The 15,235-nt window shown below is 35.5% G+C and overlaps 1 protein-coding gene and 1 long non-coding RNA gene across 2 annotated transcripts; both read right to left on the bottom strand.

Annotated features, from left to right (window-relative positions):
- Positions 1–164: 164 nt before the first annotated feature.
- On the bottom strand, positions 165–2,940 carry LOC141445816 (uncharacterized). Its single transcript, XM_074111878.1, has 2 exons — positions 2,324–2,940; positions 165–1,136 (listed from the first exon to the last, which is right to left on the bottom strand). Exons 1-2 carry the CDS (start codon positions 2,730–2,732, stop codon positions 1,081–1,083), a joined length of 465 nt encoding a protein of 154 aa, XP_073967979.1. The 5' UTR covers positions 2,733–2,940; the 3' UTR covers positions 165–1,080.
- A 2,081-nt stretch (positions 2,941–5,021) lies between these two features.
- Positions 5,022–10,075, bottom strand: LOC139989871 (uncharacterized). The gene is made up of 3 exons (XR_011800423.1): positions 9,720–10,075; positions 9,165–9,289; positions 5,022–6,239 (listed from the first exon to the last, which is right to left on the bottom strand). It is a non-coding gene; the product is annotated as an uncharacterized lncRNA (long non-coding RNA).
- Positions 10,076–15,235: the final 5,160 nt, after the last annotated feature.

Below are 15,235 nucleotides of genomic sequence, written 5' to 3'. Positions count from 1 at the left end.
GATTGAAGCAGAAACAAAAATTTGTTTGGAACCAAATTACAAGTATTTTTACAACTACATATATGTTCTTTCTCGGGAAGAGCTTAACTATATTGAAACAACATTGGACCAGATATATCCATCTCATTAAACAAGCCAGGTTTTCCAGAATGAAGAAGTCAGAATTACAAACGTCGCAGAAAATTTATTAAAATCATACACAATGTCATAAATCACCTTTATCATTCAACGTCTTCCGTTGCCAAGATCTTTCTAAGAAAAACTTACTTAATTTTCATTCCATCGCCGTACCTCGTTAACTTCGTCGTGACAACTTTATTATCGAGCTAGTTGTGAATTGGCGAATAATCGCAGCGTGCAAATAAATCTTCAATAGACAACGGTTGACCAATGTTCGACCAATCGATGAGAAAATGGCACAAGCGCGAATATTTTTCTAAAACCGGCGTATGAATTTAAATACAAGATATCCGTATTTATTTGGGCAACTTTGCTATAGATTCCCAAATATTTATGAGTACGTATAATAACATGTCTTTATTATATTTAAGAATTTAATGCTAGAAATACCAGAAATTCTCTTTCCTGATATTCCTCTTCAGCGTATTTTTGTTATAACTTAAAAACAACTAATGGAAAATAATAAAAGGATTCGCTATTACTTTAAGCAAAACAAAGAAGAATACATGTTACTGCTGAGAAAATAAAAATACGAATAAATATACCTATTATAGTGTAAATAATAATCCTTGTATTCCGATAACTCTAGTCAAAATAACTCTAGTTTTCCCAAATTGAAGTATGTATACCTATAAGATTTTTTGTCTGAACCTCGCAAATAATTTTAACCGTATACTAAAAAATGAGCTCGTGTTGTTTCGTATTTCCGAGTTTCACGATATCGTTTCCCGATCAAACAATCAAAAGATGGAATTAAAATATAATTTTGCTCGTGTCCCACGTTTGCGAGGATTATCCGATAAAACAGCGGTAGATTCTTGAACAGTTTGTTTCCTTCGATGATTTCCTTCCGCTGATCATAGAACGACAGTAGCTTTCAAGTCCCTTCGTAGTTCTCTTCTAGTCTGATATTATATTGCCGTTTATGTCTTTTCTCAAACCGTTCGTCGTTGATTCTGCGAAGCGAAGATACATTTTTGTTTTTTTATTTTGTTTGAAAAAGTAGAAGGTTCAAGGATCGTGGAAATATTTGTCTTATAATTTAGTAGTCTCGAAAGCTCTACAACTGGAGATAAAAATGCAGCTCACGGTTATGATAGTATATTCTAGATAAGCTGGTAGCAACGAAGAAAGGAAGCGATGATAAAGTTTACCGAAGAACTTCAGATCGCAAAAGGAATGAAAACAGAATGTTCATCGTAGTATCATAAATCTACATGTTCATCTCTTTCAAATCTTTTGTATATATATATATACAGAATGCATGAACCTAACTTTAAAACCTGCATCCCTAATTTCTTCTCTATGCCAATATTAATATTAACATGCAACAATCAGAATATTCGATTAAACGAAATAATCAAATAATCTTGCAATATTATGTTCTTCTGTAACGTATTATCCATAACACATAAACCTATGCCACTACAAAGGCAAACCTTGCTACACAACGATCAACACTTGCTACGCCAATTTGCAATTGAAATGACAACGAAATCCGTTTCAAACATCTATTCACAATGCACCGTTATCCACATTGTATTATATCAACCACAAAACCTACATCTATTATACATATCTCTTTCATGCCATGTATCACTTTGATCACGTGACATTCAAACTCTCATAAACTAGATAAGCTTATTATCCAAACGAAAGGAAAATTAAGAAGAAATTCCATCAAGTCAAACGCTTGTTGTTGCAATTTTCTATTAATCAAATACGTTTCAAACGTCTGTTCACAACGCATTATCGTCCACAATGTATCACATTAATTACAAAAGTTACATGTATTATACATTCCTTCACCACCCTATATAACAACCTGATTATGTAACATTCAAACTTTCACAAATTAGATAAACCTATCATTGAAATAAAAACAAAATTAAGAAGAAATTCTATTAAGTCGAACACACTTGCAGGTCAAATTTTCCATTAGAGTGACGACCAAACACATTTCAAACATCTATTCACAACGCATTGTTGTCCACAATGTATCGTATTAATTACGATCCCACATAATACCATACAATACAATATACCAATCTGACCACGTGACATTCAAACTCTCGTAGACCAAATGAAATTATTATGCAAACGAGAACAAAATTTAAAAAAAAATTGTATCACGTCAAACAACCCATGGAACTCGCTTCTCGTTTTCTCAACTCCAGCACCCTCTTCAGCTTGCCCATTATGGTGGTCCTACATGTGTATCTTGTTTCCTCCTCCTGGCCCATATCAAAGAACGCCTTGATGGTGGAAAATCTTCCCATGCTCGATTCCTGCGACACTCCACTTCTATTCCCAGCTTCAGCGTTTTTTAGCGGGGACGTGGAATTTTGTGAAACTTGATTAACTTTGTGCAAGCTCTGACGAACAGCTACGTATAAGTTATCGTCGCGATCGACCAAAGGAGCGTCCAAAGTTTTCCACAGTTTGCGATATTTGTCCTTCCCCTCTGTTCGTTCCTCCTCGTCACTGTTCTCCATTTCAGTCTTTCTCTTCAACAACGATGAAGAATCGTAGCAAACGTCGTTCGATGACATGATACGGTGCAACTTTCACCATACAAACATCAATACGAATATGAGAAGCGTAACTTTCGCTTTTGGTTCGGTCGAGTTTGAAGATGTTGGAAGACTCGCCGTTTGCAACGTAAATAAAATAACGACGGTACAGTGAAGTTGTTGCGTATTGAAACGGTGAATTAATTGGTCGAGCACAGTGGTTTGCGTTGGTTCGTGGTTGGTTGTGGTGTGTATGGCAACTCGTGGTTAATTGGTGTAGACAGACGAGTTGGATTGTAATTGGATAGTTTGGTTACCTGCGATTGGTTAGCTCTTCCATTTCTATGATCAACTGCTCTCGCTTCTTGTCTTTAATATCGAATTACCTTTACGATTTGTAATATGCTGCTTCTTTTCCATTGCCAAATTCACTGGAAATACGTACATAATAAGCTGGTTTGACCGCTTGTTTTTGAAACCGAGGTACATTTAAGTAAGACTGTTGCAATTATAAAATTAATTAAAATTAATTTTATCTTGAGATATCATCGATCATGTAGCTATAATTCACAACTAAATATGCTATATTTATAATATAACATATATTATAATAGATAATTCCCAGTATCAATCCTGAACTAATGCTGTACTAGCTAAATCACTAACAGAAATAAAATATTTTCTCTATGCGATCTTTCTTTTTGCACCAAGCTTCTTATTTACAACGCAAATTGTCAAATTTTTATCCAAATCCCTTATCGATTTTTATCTTTTCGTCCAACTTCTTTCCTATATATAATACCAACGTTCCAGTATTCATCAAAGTTCGCTGTTAATTAATTTTCTAAGGATTACTTGTTCTCCAGCCATCTAACCTGAATCGCGTCAAGTATTAAAATCTATCTAACTAAAACTAATTTGTCTTCATTAATTTTTTATTTTACGATTATAGAAATTTCTAAAAACAGATACAGTTAACGTGTTAAAATATATTCAGATAAATTGTAGGTTAGTTTTTCTAGTTCAAAACAAGTCACTAAGTACCAACCTGATTAAAACAAAGACACCAACGTATCCGGTTGATCAAAATTTCAAGTAAAACAAATCACTCGGGGGCAGAGGGGGAATATCTTTTGGTCCTGAAGAAAATTTGCTCAAACCGGACGAAACCGCTTGCTTAAAGCTGGCCAACTTCCTATTTTTCCCACGATCCTTGCGAGAGATACCGAAAGCACGATAAAACTTTTCGGATTAGAATAGTATCGTCTCGAGAGGCTCGGCAGCCACTGTTTCTGGCCAAAAAAATTATATAAAATTCGAAGGCAAGATACAGCGCACCGTCTATACGCTTTAACAGACTAGAAACGTTGCAACACTGTTTCGCTACTGTTTTCGAGAACTATGCTCCGCGTTGTATCTCATGAATAAGAATCGTTCGAAACTTTAAAGAATCGTTTCATCTCTTTCAAAGGAAGTTTCCGGCGCAGCAGAACCGTTTTCTCGTGGGTTGCAGCGCATGTCGAATTTCCATAAAGTCTTGTAGACGATATTAAATTTCAATTTGTGAAAAGCTGCCTATTAATCGATCGCACGTCAGTCAAAGTGCGATCAAATATCGGTAACCTTAATGGTCGAGGATGATAGGTTCAGAAATCAGTTGGTCGAATAACGCTGTCGATCTTTAATCCGAGAAGAAGATTTATTTTCCATTTAAAGGACTGTGAAACGAACGAAATTACTGACAGCGAGGTCAATTGTTTCTACTTTTGCAATGAAGTTGCAAGAATAATGTTCTGAATTTTTAGACCATTAAGAAGGTTCACCTTCAAAATTTCAACTAACTTTCCTCTTATTTTGCGTATTAAAATTCGGAATTATTAATATTTTCACATGGTAGTTACGTTAAACCCGAAATACGATTCTGAAAATATATTGTACCGTATGTATTCTGCGATATCTCGATCGACATTAGAGAGTTTTCTACGAATGTTTTGAAGGAAAACGCGAAAGGGACTGAAACGGTGAAACGGTAGAAATTGTAGGAAAATGGGTGTGCAGTGATCAGAAAATGCTTCAGTCGAATCTGGATGTATTCCTTGTAATGCTAACTACAGATACAATCTAAAAATTATATCAATATAGCAGAAGAATTAGTCAATCATGCGAGTGAAACAAATATACAATATTTTAACTTGTGCTACCAACTGTTTAACAATCTTTCAAGGGATGATTGATGTTATAATAACATTATATCTTCATCAGCTAAGTACAATAATGAATAAAAGAAAAATATTTTTGAAGTTTACAAAACGCTCATAAACATTCGACGAAATTTAAAAAGGAGATAGAAACAAGCAACGGTTTCGGATTAACCAAAAATCACGTTCAAAGCATAAAAATCGTAAAAGTCGAAGTAGACAATAGTTGAATAATGCTAATATTCTAATAACAATCAAATTGTAAAAACAAATAAAACAGTGATCCAAAAAGTATAAAAAAAGAACCATGAATTAATTTAGTAAAAAGGAATCGTGATTTGAAAATCTTGGTATTGTTTGTTTCTACCTGTACATACAGACGTTGTATATCTTAATTAATTAAGTAAGACTAATTTGTTGCTTATTAAAATTTGTACAATTATTATGTTAATACATACAAATTATTTGAAATTATATATATCTAAACAATCAAATTAAATCATAAAATGAGGTTGGTAAATCTAAAATTGTCCCGTCGAAATACAACTTACATTAATTAGAATAATCGATTGTTTAAAATTACATAATTTAACATAATGTGAATACAATTCTTAGTTACATTTACAATATACAGTGTTCAATTTCATTCCAAATAATACATAATTTAAAAATTAAGTCAATTCGAAATGTATACAAAATTTTCCATTAAGTTACAAATTTCAATGATCGTTGCTACTAGACGACAGCAATATAAACCTTACGTAATAATAATTATTTTAATTATATTTACCTAATTATATCTAAATTTGCGGATTTTTACAAACGAATTATATCAACTACATCGCATTTATCACCTAGCTCCAAAACTTACAAAAAAAGATTTACGCGAAACTAAGACGAGATCACATATTTGCTTTGATGTTTAACGCATACAAAAATCGATTCAAATAATTACGACATCGTCAGAAGTATCTTCCTCGCGAGATTAAATTCTAATTTATATTTAAATGTATCTATGAATGAAAACTAATCGAGAAGTCGAGAAAAACAAAAGGGATTCGTTAAGAATTGACAATCTTTGTTAAGATTTTCAATTTTTAAGCGAAGTCACGTTTTTAGTTACTCGAATATCGATCAATTTCCATTATCTTCATTTAACAACGTGCTCGAATCCAGTTACGAAACATTTGTGAAATTAATTTGACGTTTAATTTTTAATACAGGCGCGGCCTTTTAATTTCCTCTTGTGTTACTTCCTGTAACTAATAACAAAGCTCAGATGAACCTCCGTGTTTTATGGCCATTTTTATATCTCCGTTACCACGGATATGTCCATTCTTCGTTTTAGCTCGAATAAGAATTCTTCGTTCACATTTTTGTTTTACTGCATTTTTCATTAATACACTCTAATATCTTTTTCATACACCGTATACATACGTAGTATACTCTGAACTTATTTACGTAACTTTCTCTCGAAGTTCGTAGAAATTTGACGAGGATTTCTTGGAATTTATTGGTTGTCTGAATTTGTTCTTTTATGGTAACACATAGAATCGATTTTTACGACATAGCTAATCGTATTTGCGATTCTTCGTATCGAAGATTTCAAATAGAAATAGTCTTGAAGATGCAAACTAATCGAAAAAGTGCAAGGTTATGATAGCGCGATAAATGAATATTTATGAGACAGTTGATCGTATTTGTGACTCTTGCTAATGCAGATTCTTAATGAAACAGGTCTTCGGGTGTCAGACTATTGGAAATAACGTATGCTTTCGAAAAGTACACACGCGTGTATTCGTTTTATTGCTAGTTACGCGGCTGCCGATGTTTATGCATTTATGCTAACTAACTGTAGATACGAAAACAACGGATGAAATAAACACGAATATACAAATGAAAAACGCCTAATAAAGAAAGAAATAAAGTACGTACATACGCGTTACAGCATTCAGAGGATAAAACGTAATTTTATTCAAGTTTTGCTCGCGTAAAACATGAATTTGCATGAATATCCACAGCCTACAAATTATTAATTCATGATCAGTCCGTGCATTTCAATACGAAACGCTGGAGCATGGCAACATTGGGAAATTTCTTTCGCCGACCTATATACACGTTTCAAACGTATACAGAGAACAGAAGTCAGAAAAACTTGTTTTGCTTTGGAACGGAAACATAACCGGCAAGCGTGTATATATATATATATATATATGAAATCCTCTTTAAAATCGTTATACCGAAACTGAAATATTTAACCGCAGGAATATAACAGTTTCACAAAGAGGAACGAACGAAGAAGGAGGCGATACTTGGAAAGCAATCGAATCGTTTGATTGCTTTTCTCTATTCGATAAATCTTCCTTCTGGCAAATCCTTCGAAACAAAATGGTTTGGCAAAAGGAAAAGAAAAAAGAAAAAAAAAAGGAAGAAACACGATCTCCGGTAAATGTCCAAGAAGGCTGCTTACAAAACTCGGTGATCTCGCTTTCCACAGCGCGTCCAGATCATCAACGCTCGAGATCCAAACAAACGTGCATAACTATAAACAGAGTAAGCTGCCGAAACCGAGATCCCCAGGCGAAACTCGCGTAATCCACGGACAGAATCCAGGGAAACGCGATACGAGTCAGCCATCTGGCGTTGCCCATCAATCCTTTCCATCTTCCAGCCATAGCCAACATAAAACTACTATTATTACGCTACTGACACGAATATTGAACTCTTTATACGTTCTATTCGTGAAAGTTCGACAATTCTGCAAAATTGATTCAACATTCACGTGGATGTTGAAGCTTCTCGCGTGTTCTCTTTCTGAACGTTTAATGGAGAGTTTGAAAGTTTATATCTTTACTTTTATAATTTTAATTTAATAGTTTTAATTGAATACGAAGTCACCGTTTATCGTTAAAAGATTATTGGATATTCAAGATGGATATTTCAATCATACCGCTAAATCGAAATCTTTGCATATTCTTTTATAAAAGTTTCAAAAGTTGGAAATCTTCTCTGTACACGTATGTAACTGTAATTTAATCGCAGACTATTGTTCTTGCATCGACGACGCGAATATTTGCATCTTTGCGACGTATACGGAAATGCGAAATTTAATCGAGTTCGATCCAAGATCGCTGTTATTAAAATACCGACGTGAACATTTGATTCTCTACGTCTACTCCTGCGAAATATCCTGAATATAATGTAACTATAATTTTGAAAATCCCTGAGATCGTTATTATTACGCTAACATATCGACGCTAATATTTAATCCTTCGCGATCCTCCTGTCGAAAAAATCCGAAATATAATCAAACTTTAATTTTAATAAAAAGAATCCATGTTATTATATTACTCGCACAAAATTATGAAATTTCTTAATCTCCTTACAAATACAAAAAAAAAAAGAAAGAAAAATTCAAAAATAAACGACACATAAGTAGGAAGTAAGAAAATAGAAGAAAGTTGGAGGAAGAGGAGACAGAAACTCTGTAAATTATCGAGAGAAGAGGAAGACGAAGGAGCCACGGAACGGAAACGGCATCCTCGTGACGAAGTTTCTCGCGTAGCTGCCAAAAGGTGCGTATAAATAGGCCGGCTGACAAAAACAAGTCGCCGCGTCATATTGCGCGGACATAAAAGTTTTTAATCGCTCCGGCTTGCGCGTTTTACGAGCATTGCATCTCCGTGCCGAATATTTCTATTCTTTTCTACTCCTTCGACGAATTAGTGCAACTATTTTACGAGCAAAAGAATTCGAAAGGGATTGTTCGTTCTCATATTCGAAATTAACAAGTTGGGATTAAACTGCGAATTAAATTTACGATTAAACCGCGGATCTTTGCGTAAATTCATATTCTTATGAAAGCAAATAAAGAAACGGACAATTATAAAAGTTTGTTTCCCAAAAAAGATTAAACGCGCGATATGTTATAAAATACTTCGATCTGAATATTTCACGTGCTATTGCATATCGCGAGTATCTTCGCATCTTCGAACTATCTATAATTACGACAAACGTTCGCAGTTTAATTACGACCAATTATGAAATGGTACAATTTTGCAGGGATTGATAATGGGACTGAAAAGTTACCGAACTTCCATCGAAATTATTCATTAGGAACTTGACTTCTCGTATGAGAAGTATTAACCTTTCAACTTCGCGATGATATTAGAGTGTAAAATGAGAAGTACGTTCAGATTGATTTTCTTTAATAACGAAACCGATACTTTTAGCAATACTTTTTAATAATAGAAACGAAGAGAGAATTTCTTACCAAAAATAATGTCAGTCAATATATCGAAATGATAACTCCATTGCTATACTTCCAACGACGATCTTTCTATCATTTTCGAGTATCGTGTTGAATCGTCTTTCTTTTTCGAATATTGCTTCATGTATCTGAAAGAGTCGAGCCCTCAGCAATTTCAATCGAATTACCAGATTTCTTAAGCAACCTTACGTTTGAAATAAATCCGTATTTAATCTACCATTAATTAAAACTTATTCCAATTCAAACAAATTCAATATATATATTAAGACAATGTGATACAGAAACGTAACAAACAGATTGCAAAGAATCACGCGCGAATTGTTTAACTGAAAAACGTGAGAGTTTACATAAAAGTATTTATGTTACTATAGAAATGTATGTTTCGGAAATACGAAGCGTTGGAAACACGAGAATATGTGGAATATTTGCTCGCGTCCTTCGCCACGTTAAAAGTCACGAGTGTATATTACGTATTCGTTTCGCGAGTGTGAAATTCATCTTGAAAATTGAACAAAATTCAACGATATCTTTACAAAAATTGTCTACAAATTTATTTACCTGTATGACGATCGAATTTGATCAATAGTCGACATGATAATACGAGGACATCCTGCGTTGTCCTTCGATCGAGCATCTTCTCGCGATTATTCTGACGACACGTGTTTACCTAATGCTTCTCGTGCGACGACTTGCACGGAAGTCGGTAGCACGTTGCTCTAACTCGTTTCGTTTCGACTCGATTCGTTTCCACTCGTTTCGATTCGTCGAAATGGCGTTCCAGAAAGCGGAATATTTCAATCGCGAATTGTTCTTCGATTCTCGTTTATTTCGAAAATTTGTATACAGTAACATTCGATGTTATGATTTATCGTTGGCTACGCGTATTAATACTAACTTCTCGTTGCTTCAACACCGTAGAATTCCTGCGGTGTAATCACAGGTGTGGCTGATTTATTATTTTTTTATGTATTTTAATTAACTTATTAAGTAATTCAAAAGACGACCAATGTATTCGTCTTCTGTTTTTCTTAGACGAGTAAAATGTTAAAAAATTTGAATGTAGAAATTGAAAAATATATTTCTCTTTTTATTTTGTATTTTAAACGTGTGCGTCTTCTTTACAAAAATATCGGACAAATGTATTTTTACTATCAATAACAGATAAAGAAGAAATATCTGGATAATTTCAGAGAAATTAGAATATCTCTTATCTTTTAAGTAAAGTAACGCTATACAGGCTGTCACGAAAGAATGGTTACACGTTTCCAACTGAATGACGAGAAACAAATATTCCGCAAAGAAGATAATAGAATTCTAATTTTTTTCTTTTTTCCCCTTCGAAATGGTACTTGGGTACGATTTCTTTTAACTAGGAAGAATAGTTAATTTCTGTAAAAAATGTTCGACACTTTAAATTTCTACTTAACTCGATAAAGATTATCGAAAAGCCCCATGACGATTTCGAAGTGGAAATTGCATTCATCGAGGAATGCAAAATTTCCAAAACTTCAAATACATTCAAATACATTATTGATTACGGTGAGTTTGGTTCGTATCGAAATTTGTCAAAATACGGGAAAGCTTTCGTAACTGTCAAAAGTAAATTATGAGGTGGTTTAAAATTTGCGAACCTTCTGAAATCAGCTGCGTCACTACCGGTTAATTCGTCCGTTACGAGCTCGTTTGTACACACCAAGTGTCATTTATAAGTTTTAATTATGACACGCGTGTGTCACTGTAATTTTATGCTAGATTAATTTCAGCGAATTTGACGTTCGCAGCCACGTTTGCAGCAATCGATGCGTATTGTCGTAGAATTATTCGCTGAAAATGTCACTTCAAATTTGCGAAAATATTTGAAAAAAAAAATACCGGAAGAACAGGACAATCTATTTACATATTTTATAAATATTATGTTTCATACTCGACATTGTGTTTTTATTCGATTGATCTGTCCTGAGAGTAAATTGCCAATTTACGACCGATTGATCTTCGTGAAATTTTGTGAAAGTTCTAAAATGATCCAATAACAGAAGATTATTTCGCGGAATTTCTCTTATTCCAAAGAACTAAAATTCGTCGTGAAACATTCGACAAATTCCACACGACACTTCGTGAAATCTTCAAAGTCATCGATCATAGAAGATTAACTGAAACAATTTTTTTTACTTCGTAAAAATGGAATTTCATAAAGCAACTCTATAGATGTCGCGAGATTTCATAAAAGTTCTAAGATTATTAATGACAGAAGGTTGATTAGACAAACATTTCTTTTATTTCGGAAGATTTTCGAAAACTTTTCACGGAATTCCCCTGATATTTAAGACGAAGACAAGGTAATAATCGATCGCGTATCGTGCTACGAGCATTGTCACTAGTGTGGCGCGTTTACAACAAGCCGAACGGAAACGAGAAATCTACCAATTACGGCAGACAACCTTCGCAGATTGAAATCAACGAATCGCGATATCCATTGGGCTCCCATGGCGATATTTCGTCGATGTTTGATTAGACTTGGATGGACAGCCAGCATCGTCAAATCAATGTTACGCTTTGCTTGAAACAGTTGTTTGATTTATTCTACACGTTGGTTCTTTGTGAACGCTCGTTTTTTCTTTTACCAGTAACTTTCAGCTACGTACACACTTGCGCGTATGTTGCTAGGTAGAATCATATTGAAATTGAAATTCGTATAATTTTTTATTAAATAATGCTTCAGAGAAGCAGCTTTTATGCGCGAACGTTCAAGTTCTAATTAATTATACACAAAGGAAAACCAAAAGTATTCTGCTATACGAAACATGTGCGCGTATTTTTTTAAATTGCGTATTTTTGTTAGAAAATACAAGAATAATTATGTACAAGAACTGTGAATGATCCAAACAGCTTTGGAAAACATTCACATTCATGGAGGAACCTTCACCAGATGGAATTTCTTATATCCGTAAAGGAGAATATAATTTGAAGATAACTTTTTTCCTTCGCTGATACAGCGGCCGGGGCATTATGAATTCCAATATGCAAAGGAACTCGTTACGTTCACTGCGCTAGTTTACGGCGTAAAATTTCTCTGTTGCCAAAACTCATGCAAAGTATCCTTAGGGGATGAAATCTTTTGTACATTCGCAAAGAAACTGCGGATAACTTTCGTCTTTAATAATACAGAGATCCTGTAGAATCGGTGACCAAGAAACCAGATTATCCGATATACAACAGAAAATTACCCACCTTAAAAACAAAGAACAATTATCCAGGGAGATGCTTTAAAAATTCACAAAGAAAGATAAACGCCCTGATAATTCACTGCTCAGCTACTATGGTCGATGGCGTCACAAGCACCGATCTACCAAGCAACCTTCCGCTTTCATAAATAAGAAGAAACAGGCTTGTCGAAGCAAAAAAAGTCCTTTCTGATGCAAGGCGAGTTACACACGCGACGAGCAAACACCATGATCGGGAACAGTGTGCACGCTTGATTCGCACGGCCTCGTCAGCGCGAAGAAGGGAAAAGGAAAAAAATCGTCACTCGAGTCGATTGCGTTTATCATTCGCGAGTCCCACGATAATGAGAAGGCCACACACAGAAGGCCGCTTGTGTATACTTTTACACGCAGATATAGATTACTATGCACGGAGTACTTACATCGGTTCGTACAAGTACGCGTGTAACCAGGCTGCGACATCGGGGACACGGGCTCGAAGAAACGAGCAAATTTCAATCGAGATTACTCCCTGTTGACATTTTCTCGGAGTTCTTCGAGCGTGCGTGCTCGATCGCGCCACGATAAATAACAAAGAGCGCCAAAACCAGTCCCGCGACCTACTTGCCGACGCCGGATGAAATTGCACTCGGCCCACGAATATTAATAATTAAGCAGCTTGTCGTTCGATCAGCGATCGATTCGATCACCCGAAAACCGTTTCTCCTCTGATCTTTTACCGATTAACCTATTAATGATGACCAATTTTTCTAATTTATATATCGTTTTGTTAAGTACACAGACGTATTAAAATAATAAATACTTTATCGTGGTTTAGCGTATAGATTGTTGATGATTCGAACTTGTCGATATTAAACTTAGAAAGGCTAAAATCTTGCCGAACAAAGTAATATTTCTGATAATAAGCCTGTTCAACCTTCTCATTCTACTGACTCTCCAAATTCGTGCGATAGTCCTTTCAAGAGGAATTTTTCTCTTAAGAACGGACGATATTGTAAAGGTAGCGATAAACTAAAATTTGACAAGAGATGGAATAACGTTGGTGTAGCTACAGTTATAACACGATTCCATGTCCCAAGACGTTATATATCTCTCGATTACGTCGTACCCTAATATCGGAAATTTTTTGCGTCCTTTCTCAGACCGAACTTATTTCACTCTTCAAGGAGTTTCCTTCGCTGCCGCTACAAATTCATGCGTGAATATACGATCCGACAGATGAACATGAAAATTTCGAAATTCGACGCGTCCGAATATCGCTGCTTCTCAGAATATTTTAGTCTAGAAAATTCTTACTATTTCGAACACTGTACAGGTAATTCCACACGAATTTCAAATAGTAGTCGAAGCAATGATATCCGCAAAAAAAAAACTTCTGACCGGATAAAGAAAATTTTGCAGCGAGTACTTAGGATGCTCAAGAACAATTGAAAGAGGACGACAATGTTTACGTTTAGGTCATATATTCGAGATTAAATCTTCCCTTCGACTCGCATGCAAGTGCACATTGAGTCACACAGCAGCAGCAAGAATTCAAGGATTTCCTCGCCCTTCACGAGGCTAAACGACGCGTGATTCGAACGAACGTGTGTGTACGACGCTCGAGGCGCAATTGAAAACCTTGAAGGACCAAGATGATAGGACGCAAGGAGCGATTTTATACATTTATCGAGCTGTAGGGAGAGGAGAATAGGGGCGCAAAGGATACGTAAATAAAAGACGATGGGATATGTAGGTCAGCGAATGAAAAGTAACGAGTCAGTCGTGACTGGATGGACATGAATGAATGAACGGAGTGGGAATCGCGAGGGAAAAAACGTGGGGCGTAGGTAAGAAACGATGGACAAAAGGGGAAGACAACGCAGGCTCGAGCACAAGGGAAGGTGGGGAAGGGAAGGCGGGGGTGGCAGAAAGGAAAAGAAACGAAGATGACGGGAGAAAACGCGAGCCAGCTTGGAAAATAGGTCAGACCGGGAGAAAAAATAAAAAAGAAAAAAGGAAGGGAAAAAGAAAAAGCAGCGCGTTAAGAGCTCTAGTTGTTCGCTGAAACATCATAGCGCGATATGGAGTGACGAGAAGCGAGAGTTTCTTACCCTTGGAACCGGTTCCCTGGGAAAAAGTATGGACGCAGTTAAACGCGCTCGTGTTTCAAGCTTGTTAACGGACAAACGATAATTTCTTCGTGAAATTTTGCTGAAAGTTTCATGGTGCGAGCGATGGTAGATAATCGATAATTTTGTACTTTGATTATCTAGTTTTTTGGACGAATATCTGTAATGAAGGTAGAAAAGAAGTCATTTGTCCTTTTGCGAGAATTAATAATTGAGGGGATAAGGGGATAGGTTCTTTGAAAGAAAAATTTGTATTAAGAAGTGGAAATTAGAGTTTGTATTGGAATGGTAAGAGACTGTATAAATTGGAATGCTACGATGTGTAAAATGGTAACGTCCTGGTGTTTTGGCGCTATGACTGGGGGTGATATACAGCGCGACTAGAAATACTACGCACCTAGTGCTCAAGTATTTAATAATAAACAGAATTGCAAAACGACCACATACGATTCCAAAAGTTTGGTACAAGAATCGAAAGAAAACTCTACCGTCTGCGCTGCAATTAAAAGCCGTTAATTATACCATTGATTTAACCGTAGAATTAAAAACGCTGCCAAACTTCTACTTCCATTCTTCTCCGTTCTCAACAGCTCCCAAAACTCCGTGGAAAATACTAGAACGACAGCATGCGACATTTCGAGAACTTCTTAGCCAGAGAAAAGCCAACCAAATGTTCCCCTTCTATACGAAAAATCAAGAATACCGAGGAACGATTACATGATTTTATGATTAAAATCTTGGT

Source organism: Bombus fervidus, chromosome 8 (genome assembly GCF_041682495.2).
Source record: "Bombus fervidus isolate BK054 chromosome 8, iyBomFerv1, whole genome shotgun sequence".
NCBI classification, from domain to species: Eukaryota; Metazoa; Arthropoda; class Insecta; order Hymenoptera; family Apidae; genus Bombus; species Bombus fervidus.
This window is presented reverse-complemented; position numbering and strand designations above follow the sequence as displayed.